This window comes from Perissodus microlepis, chromosome 4, assembly GCF_051167445.1.
Source record: "Perissodus microlepis isolate ML-2025 ecotype Zambia chromosome 4, ASM5116744v1, whole genome shotgun sequence".
NCBI lineage: Eukaryota > Metazoa > Chordata > Actinopteri > Cichliformes > Cichlidae > Perissodus > Perissodus microlepis.
Window position 1 is genome coordinate 12,986,095 of NC_140464.1, and position 9,498 is coordinate 12,995,592.

Consider the following 9,498-nt stretch of genomic DNA (forward strand, 5'->3'; position numbering starts at 1 on the left):
CAACAAAACAGTAGTTGACACAAGTCTCAGTGTGATGTCTATATTTTCTGTCTAAAGCTAAAACAGACTGAGATGATGAGATGCTACCATATATAATCCTGTACCCTGTCTGTATTGTCTTGTCCAGTTTGTTGCAGCAGACCTCATTAGGACACCTCAGCTGCACTGCTCTCCTTTGAGAACATGTCAGGTTATTCATAGAAGTGGCTCAGGTTTGGGTCTCACAGGACATCTCTTCTCCTACATTTTTATTGCAGCCTGGCAGCCCTCAGCACTTCACCACAACCCAGTTCCATCTGAAATGGCCGCTCTCCTCGTCTTTCCCAAAGTAGGTAGATGGGCATAATTTTTAAAAACACTCATCACATTGTTGTATTTCACTGAAATATCACAACTAATGATCTTGCAATGATCAAAAAAAACACCCAATCTATATATTTTTCAAGAATAGTTTAGCAGAGATCTCATTACTGAAAGACCCATCACTGACAAGCAGTTCAGTACTAGCTGAGTGTTAAATAAAGGTTAATTTAGATGAGAATGCAAACATCTCTTTGAACCCAGGGGACATGATTGAAGGAATTATGTATTGTTGTCATGGTTGCTATCTTACATCAGAACCTACTGAATATAGGTGTACCCCACCTACTCTGTGTTTTTTGTAATTCTCTACTGTCACGTGGTTAGCTCACTTTTGAATCATTATAGCATTTAATATTGATTTTTATAGATGGGAGGTTAGTATGTTCCCTGCAAGCAGCAAACCATTACCTCCATATCTAGCTGGTATTTATACTAGATACTCTCAATAAGTGCGCCACACTTTGTGGTGCACTGAGTGCACCTGAAAAGGAAGAAAAGGGAAAAGTTTTACAAGTACTTAATGATGCACTGGGAAATCTCATAAAAGCTTATTTTACATGCCCTTTGACGAAGAGCAGAAGTTCCAAAGCACATGCAAAAAAAGTCCTGATTGGCACTTGAGTTTGATAGACAAAGCTTGCCTCAAATTGATGCGCAGACCCAGCACCAATGAAATTATCCTCACATTAGTATGATTAACATGCCATCAAAGAAATAATTGCACTCAGCTGAAAAATGGTCTAATAAATGGATTACGAAATATGATTAACTGCAGTTGGTCACACACATTAGAAACTCAATTACTTTTGACAGATAGTCTCAATGCAACCTGCAGTAATTAACTGATAAATTACACGGCTCTCATTATACTGAACTTAGGTACCATAAAACAAAATTTTCAGCCCAGAGATCTGCTGCAGTTTAAGTGCCATTAAAATGTGAAACTGTGTTGTTATTGATTCTTAATAGTGGCTAACCCCCACTGACTTTTACACTAAAAAACATTAAGCTGAGTCCTTGGCTGGCCCGGTGTTGCAGATCAATGCCATGTAACATCCAAAAGGGAGAAATTCAAAATCAAAGCTGTCGCTATAGCAACGCCCCTGCCAGATTCCACCAATCAATGGAGTCCGTGGGGTTGTGAGATGCGCTGGGGAAAGGCCAGCGTCCTACATAAAGAGTCCAGGACAGGGAGCCGGGCATCACACAGGGCAACACACCTTTCTGCACACACACATACGACAAAGGCAAAGCAGTGAGAAGAAGAAGGGTCAGGAAGAACGGAAGAGTGGAGAAAAGGACAAAGGAAGAGAAGGAGGGAATAACTAAGAAGATATGGTACGCTCATGTGAACAAGAGATTCCTGCCTGGGTCTGTGTGGGCACCCTGCTACTCTTGATCCACTCTGTCACAGTTAGCGGAGGTAAGATAGCAAATTAAAATCAGTAGTTTGAATTTTGCTACTAAAGAGTCTTCTTGCCTTTACATCTTTTTTTTTCCACATCCTACACTCTAAGGGAAGCTGTATTGTTCTATTTCAGTCCAGCTCCCCCCATACAGTCATGGGTAGTAGGGCACATCATGAATGTGTGGCTCGTGCCCAGCCTCAGGGCAATGGAGGGGTATTTATCTGTTCCACTCATCCTGTCCTCGTCCGTTTGTGTGCCGGGTGCAGTGAAAGACGGGCAAGTCCATTTGCCACTAGGCTTTGTGCCAGCACAGTAGTACAGCAGAGTACAAGTGCTGAGAGGGAAAGCTCCCCTACTCCTTAAAAGAAGGGCTGATTGTGACAAAAGTTATCGAAGGCCACATTATGCTGCTGTTTGATGTGTGTACACAGACTCATTTAATCCTTATTTATTAATGTGTATAAACCAATTCATGTTGATAGCTTTTTTCAAGCTTTAGTAGAAGAGGCACTACTTTTTAAGTTGTCTACTTTTAACTGAATTTCACATTTGTTATTCTTTTTCTAAAGAAATTCTGCAAAAAGATGTAACAGCCATTGTGGGTCTTGGGATTTATATTTTTTAATTGATCACACCATGCCAGAATCATTTGTCAATACACACTCCCATATACTCAGCTGGATCACAGTGCTGGCTGGCTAATTGGAAAAATGTTACTTTGAAGTGGGAGCTCTTGATTGCAGTGGAGAAATAAAGACTGTGATGCATCCCGGGAAGCCAAGTGTGCTCCCCCTTGTGTCTCATTAAACCCCCAGTTAACAGGCCAAGAAGGCTGCTGATGGCTGTGGCAGAGCAGAATGGAATCAGCGACTTCTCATGCTGAGTCTTTCATGTATGATTCTCCAGTATGTGCCACTTGTATTTATGCTCAAGAGGACCCATAGAAGAAGCCATCTGCAATGGGGCTGAAAACATAGGATTCATTTTGGTGCACCTGGTATCTGATGTTGTCTGAGTCAGCCACCTGGCTTGTTGCTCTCGCTCCCTATTAATTGAGAAGAGAGGTAGAGAAGTCTGTTTTTTCCCCCGGCGCATTTTGCCAGTTGTGGTTTAGTCGAAAGAGGTGTGCTATTCCAGTTCTAGATGTGTCAAATATGATTTAACTTGTAAGAAAAAAGATAGAGAAAGAATCAATCTGTAATCAGAGATGAATAATACATTTTCTTTTTTTCTTTTTTTTTAAAAAAAACCCTCAAGTGATTGTTGAGTTTCTGACAAGTGGAAACCATCTTGCACTATTTTTTCCCCACAGCTGCCCTGAAGCATGATGTGGCATTGGATAGTGGAGCCACAGTGCTAAATCATACTATGAATTTAGTGCATCGTATGGAGACCCTGCTGGCCCTGGGAAACGGCAGTGATGTCACTCTCCGTGTGGAGACCATCAACACGGACGAAGTGAAGGTGATCCAGGCACACAGCCTGGTTCTTACCCTGCAGAGTGATGTGTTTGAGGAGCTGCTGCTCAGCCGCAACACCAGCTCTGTGGTTCTGAGGGAGACGCCTGACTGTGCAGCCATCTTTGAGAAGTTTGTCAGGTGAGCGGGACTGTCAGATGCCACGATTTATTGAGACTGATTTGTTACTGGGTCATATCGGAGATGACTAAAAAGATAGACAAGTTTCCTATTTTTCCTTTCTTTTCAGATAAGTAAAATGCTCCATCTCCATCTCTATTCTAAAATTACACTTGCTCTTTGAGGCTTGCAGTCTAAAATCAGAGAGTGTGGGCTTTTTTCAGTGACTCAGATGCGTGCAGAAAAAAAGATTCAAAATATAGTATGCCCCACAGAAATGTTCCTTTCTTTTAACAATGCTTTCAAAAAATCTCTTTGCAGGTATCTGTACTGTGGTGATATTTCTCTGCGGCTAGATCAGGCTATTTCTCTACATAAGTTGGCCAGCAAGTACCACGTGTGGGGCTTGCAGGAGGGTTTGACCCAATATATGACTCAACATCTCTCCAGTGATTCACCCACAGGCCACGTGGTTGGTTGGTACAACTATGCTCTACAAATTGGGGACATAACCCTGCGGGACAGCTGTCTGCAGTACCTGTCCTGGAACCTGTCTTCTGTGCTGCAGAGCAGAGAATGGGGCTTCATCAGTGAAGACCTTCTCCTCTCCTTGCTCCAGCGTTCTGACCTCATTCTGCAGAGTGAGCTGGAACTCTACGAGGCACTGGAGGGATGGATTAACCAGAACCAGCCTGTTCGTATGACAGTGGAGAGTGCCCTGAGGGCCGTTCGATATGGCATGATCCCCCCTCAGCATCTCTTCCGTCTTCAGAAACATTCCCCCCTCATGGTGAAGTATTATGAGTCAATCCGTGATCTCCTCTATCTAGCTTTCCAATTTCACTCTGCCTCGCCTATCCAGCTTGCCAAGTACTTTGATGTCAACTGCAGTATTTTTACTCCCCGTAACTACCTGTCCTCTGCCTGGGGATCACCTTGGATCATAAACAACCCCACCCGTGACGACCGGAGCTTCAGCTTCCAGACCCAGCTTGGACCCAGTGGCCATGACTCCAGTAAGAGAGTGACATGGAACGCCCTGTTCTCACCTCGGTGGCTCCCGCTCAGTGCCAGGTCAACTTATACCGAACTGGGCGCTATGCAGCCCACCCGCACGGAGGGAGGTCGACCTCGCATCATTGTAACACCAGCCACTTCAAGCCCTGACTTTGCCGGCGTGAGTTTCCAGAAGACGGTGATTGTGATGACAAAGCAGCAGGGAAAAGTGGTGGTCAAGCATGTCTACAACTTCCACCAAAGCACAGAGGAAGCTGGGGATTTTCTGCTGGATGCTGATTTGCAGCGGCGTGCGTCCGAATACCTGATTGACAGCTCCCTCTATCTGCACATTGTAATAAAACCTCTCTACCATACCCTTCTTGTTGCCAGGAAGTAAAAACAGGAATTCACTGAGGCCTCATCATCGGTGATCCACCCACACAATCACATGCACATATTCCAAAGTACACTCATATCACAATACATGTGTATGTGTCAGATATGCGACAATCCAGTGTTGATTAGTTTGTGCATTTTCCTGTCTTCCAACTAGTAAGAAAAGGATTTGTCTCATAAAATAAAGGACTCAAAATAACAGCTCATAAACTGCTCAGCAGTGATTATTACAGTAATCATGATGGGTTTTTCATGTTTTCATCCATATTGAGAAACAGTGTTACTGTACTATATTTATCTGTTTTTGTGTGGCAGTTTTCCCCTTAAATGTATTCAATCTATGTGATCTAGTAAGAGAAGCAAGGCTGACATGGTTAGAACAGAGGAGTGATAGTGGCTTCATCAGGGTGTTTAATATGGAGCTACCAGAGAGAAGGAAAAGAGAAAACCACAGAGAAGATTTCTAGATGTAGTGAAGGACATGCAGAGGGTTGGTGTGGTAGAGGAGGATGCTAGGGAGAAGATGAGATGGAGGTGGATTATCTGCTGTAGTGAGCCCTAACGGGAACAGCTAAAAGAAAAAGAATACGATCTCAATGTTTTTTTAATAGGCCAGTAGACGTTTTCCTTTAAAATAAAATGTTATTGATCTTACTTTTATGCATTTTGTCATCCAGTACTCTGTATAGAAACATTTACTACATGGCACCTAATTCCTGTGATATGCTCCTGTTTGGATCTTGCATGCCAAACAGTGGAAACTGAAGTGAAATCCCATTATGAGTGCTCCTTAGAATAATATAGTTGACTTGCAAGACTGTAGAGACTTTAGGATAATTGCAGCCATTTGAGTTTATTTTTCTTCTTCTTCTTCTTTTTATTGTTACACTTGAATGTTGCCTATCTTTTAAAGAAAGTCCCTGTGTGAATCCCCTGGAACAAATAAAAAAATCTGTATGAGAAAATACAATTAGAAAAAAAATGTATGTGGTGACTAGTAAGGATTTCCAAAATAAACTTTGATAAACTAAAATTAAGGTCATCTTTTCTTGTGTTTTTTTTCCTTTCGGGGGGGGGGGTTCTTACATTACCGGGAAATTGTCTGGAAACTACAGTCCTCGTGATGCTTCGCGCGCGGCCGGACGTACGTCATCGGAACCTTCAGCTGTCAGACTTTGGCCACCCTGCAGGTTTTGTTAGCAAACTAACGCGAACTCTGCGACTTTATTTAAAGTTGTGCATTCGTCTGCTAACCGATTTTGGAGCTTAAAAGCTGGCGATTGAAGCGCAAAGCTTGCACGAAGACGAGGCGACTCGTTTTTAATCGCTGCTAGCTCTTGCAACACAAGCCAGCGATATACTGAGCGGGTGTAAGAGTAAATGCAGGGAGGGAGGGAGTAAAAAAAAAAGGCAAAAGTCTTTGTGCTTCCCTTCCCCCTCATCAAAGCGAAGGGGAAATGTCTCTGTCCAAAGGAGGTAAGTGTCTTTGTTTTGCTATCTTTAAAAAAATACTTAAGTAAGTAAATAGCCGTGCATTTATTGGAAACGCCGACGGGCAGTTTGTGGGGAAGTATTTTAGCTAGCTTTGTATAGGAAATGTAACCTTACCAGGTGGAGAGCTGCATGTATGAGAAGAGGGAAAAGAAGCTAGCCAGCATGTCTCTTCTTCAGCTTCCTATCGTTATACCCACTCCTGACATCCTGGTATCTCATGGTAGCGTATTCATCACTAACATATTGAAGGCGCTTCCACTCTATACTTTATGTGATTAGTATTATGGCTAAAAGAATACCACCGCGTCGCTTCGTTTAACTTCCCGTGTTGTGGTTAGCTAACAGCATTTTTTTAAGAAGAAAAAAGGACTTTCGCCAAACTTGCTCCTCAGCTGGAAATCACAACGCTGCGCTTACCTCCCGTGTTTCTGCAAAGTAGAGCACACTGGGATTACAGGTGTTTATATTTTTAGTACCCCCTCCTCTCTCCTGACTTATGAATCATCTATTTTTCGTCTCCTTTTGCTTTGGTCAGTCTGTTAGCGCAAAAGGTATTTTTAGCCTCGCGTCCGTGAAAATACCTTTTGTATTTTTTGTGCGTGTGTTTGTGGAGTTTTTTCCCCCTCGCTGTGGAAATTCTTTTCTTTTTAAAGCAGGCGGCGAGGCTAAGCAGCCAGGGCCAGTATCACACACAGTAAAAAACAAACAAAAACACACCTTGGAAAAAAAATCAAGGTTCTTCCTCTGCGTCACACAATGCGTGATGATGATCATACTGATGATGTCAATTTACATCTCAAGTTGACCGCTTGTGTTATTACACAATCGCGTTAGCGTTACCAAGGCTGGGAGTGCTCGGTGTTTTTGAGACGGCCGGGTTAGATTGGCTGGGTGCTATTCAGACAGTCTCAGCCTTTGGCCTACCATAGCATGTTTTGACTTGCAGCAGTCTGTTGACAGTTCATTTGCTGCAAGCAGGTAGCTGCTACACAGGTTCTGTGCTCTTATTACTGCGTGCAAAGCGGGTTGTGGAAGGATTTTTTTTCCTTTCTTTTGGCCACTACAAGGAGTTGTACTTTCCCCGGTCAGTGGTGGTGTGGGTCTAAGAGCGCTGCATGGCATTGTGGAGGCATGTTTGGAGATTGGGTTCTCTCTAACACACTGATAGGGTTGTGTGGAAGATTATCTGGGCATGAGTCATCATTGTCTTTATATGGACCCACTCTAAGGCTGGAACTTCCTGATGGTGACTCGCTGCACAGCTATTGGCACTTTGATCCCATGCACAATCCAGAAATTCTTGTTCACATTATGTATAGCATTGCTGTTCTCTGGGTATTTTCCACTGAACATCACTGGATTTCTAAGAATTCAATATGCTGTTTGTAGTGGTTGACCTGAATGAACATCTTCCTGTGTATGGGAAAAAAAAAAAAAATGCAGAATACGTCTAATATTTGCTTATAAAGCAAGTCTTTAGTGCAGACACTGGCATGGTTCCTTTTATGGTTTACTTCTGAAAAAGGCATGAGTTTCTGGGTAAGCACTGGGATTTTTTCCTCCCTAGAAACACTCTCTACTCAGAGCATTTCTGAGAAAATGTCTGTTTCCATAATTTTTTTTTAATTCCACGTGCAGCTTGATATACATTGACTGTGTTTATTGTCATGGCACTATTGTGTCCTCTGAGGCTCAGTTTGCAACAGGGACAACAAGCGAGCCAACTGAAATGACCTCATATTTCCCAAAGGGTCCTGACAGTTTTTGAGTGTTTAAGCGGATGTGTCCCGTCTGACTGGCTGTGACTCATATCCCACTGCCCTATGGTTGCTACAGGGTCACTCCGCACACCACATGCTGTGTCCCCAAACAGGACGACTACCTGACAGGAGATCATATTGCAAAGCCACTGAAACGTCACTGCACATAACTCCCACATAACTCAAACTACAACATGCACATATATCTTATTGCTTAGGTAGTTTTTCGCCTGCTGCACGAGGTCATTGTTAAATGCATTCGAAAGCTTAAAATCAGCTTTGGTATTTGAGATGTGTCAGTAATGTTGCCCTAATTTTGTTGCATGGGGACAGGCTTGTCTTATTTGTCAGGTCATCAGAAGACTGTGAGTGCTCGCGCTTTATCCCACGCAGAGGAAATGCAAAATCTATTTTTGACAGAGCATGTGTGAGTAAATCACACTCAATCTCTCCCTACCACATGAGACTACTGTAGTCTGTCCAGACACTGCAGGCTTATTTTAGGGTTGCAGCACAAAATGGATGTGTCTAGGTTTCATTGGTTGGCTATAGAAATCTAAAATCGTTGTAGAAAGTTCACTTCCCTTTCAGCTTGAGCTACCAAAGGAGGGGTTTACCCAAACATACTTCCTCCACACTGGAGTGGTGTGACTCACTCAGTGAAAGCAAGTAACAACGACAGCTAAAAAATCAAAGTTTTCGCCAATTGTTGCTATTTTTCCTTTCTAAAACTGAAGGTGACTTACTTGCACATTGAACTAGTTTCTCTGAACTATGGTTAGAACAATTACGTCACATCCTAGTGGGCGAAACTGTGGCCTCGCAGTCCCAGCGCATGCAGATAAAAGTCAACAAGGTCTTCTGTTTCTCCTCTCAAGCCTGGAACAAGAGCGAGCATGCTCGACACAAGTGTCAAGAGGAGTCGAAAGCTATTTTTCCCCCCCTTGTTGTTCCTCGTAAGCTCGGTAGCTGTGTCATTCTGGCAGAGACTCGCAGCCTCTTGTGGGAAGTCTCAGAGGCTGCTGGTAAACTGTGTTTATGAATGGGTGGCTGTCAGGGAATTAGCAGAGGAACCTCCCACAGCTGCAGAGTTTGGACCATAGTTTGCTCTCCACACAACAAAAAAATGTACAAAGAACTCGAATTTGTTTTTGTAAAGAAAAAAAGGAAGGATTGTATTGGTTAAACACGCAAAACATGCCAGGAAGGAAGGCTTGATTCCACTGTACCCCCTCACTCCCCCGCTTCATTTGAGTCATCATACCAGTGCTGATTAGTCATTTAGTCCACCTTCTCTCTATGGAAGGGCCTTAGCTTTGGGCACACCTAATCTCCAGTTAGATAACAGGTCATTTGTTATAGTTTGCGTAAGCGGAAGGCTACAGCAAAGTGATTGACTTTTAAAGTGCTCTTTACTACGAGAACAGAAAAGGAATAAAAAAAAAAAAAAAACTATCAATAAGCAAATGTGGATTATTAATAAAAAGGCAGTAGTTGAAA

At 42.9% G+C, this 9,498-nt stretch overlaps 2 protein-coding genes across 2 annotated transcripts in view; both read left to right on the forward strand.

The window, feature by feature from the left end:
• Positions 1–1,487: 1,487 nt before the first annotated feature.
• On the forward strand, positions 1,488–5,781 carry btbd17b (BTB (POZ) domain containing 17b). Its single transcript, XM_084925846.1, has 3 exons — positions 1,488–1,786; positions 3,085–3,370; positions 3,671–5,781. The coding sequence occupies exons 1-3, from the start codon at positions 1,699–1,701 to the stop codon at positions 4,743–4,745; spliced, it is 1,449 nt and encodes a 482-aa protein (XP_084781972.1). The 5' UTR covers positions 1,488–1,698; the 3' UTR covers positions 4,746–5,781.
• A 100-nt stretch (positions 5,782–5,881) lies between these two features.
• Positions 5,882–9,498, forward strand: part of LOC146388499 (dual specificity mitogen-activated protein kinase kinase 6-like) — a 12,220-nt gene continuing 8,603 nt past the window's right edge. Inside the window, exon 1 of the mRNA XM_084925847.1 lies at positions 5,882–6,220. Within this exon, the coding sequence (XP_084781973.1) occupies positions 6,202–6,220 (19 nt within the window). The 5' untranslated portion in view covers positions 5,882–6,201. The remainder of the gene's footprint in view (positions 6,221–9,498) is intronic.

Excerpts from the sequence above, each read along its gene's own strand:
- btbd17b (XM_084925846.1), top strand. The coding sequence starts at position 1,699 with ATGGTACGCTCATGTGAACAAGAGATTCCTGCCTGGGTCTGTGTGGGC. Across the intron at positions 1,787-3,084 it reads CTCTGTCACAGTTAGCGGAG|CTGCCCTGAAGCATGATGTG; the intron begins GTAAGATAGCAA and ends TTTTCCCCACAG. Across the intron at positions 3,371-3,670 it reads ATCTTTGAGAAGTTTGTCAG|GTATCTGTACTGTGGTGATA; the intron begins GTGAGCGGGACT and ends ATCTCTTTGCAG.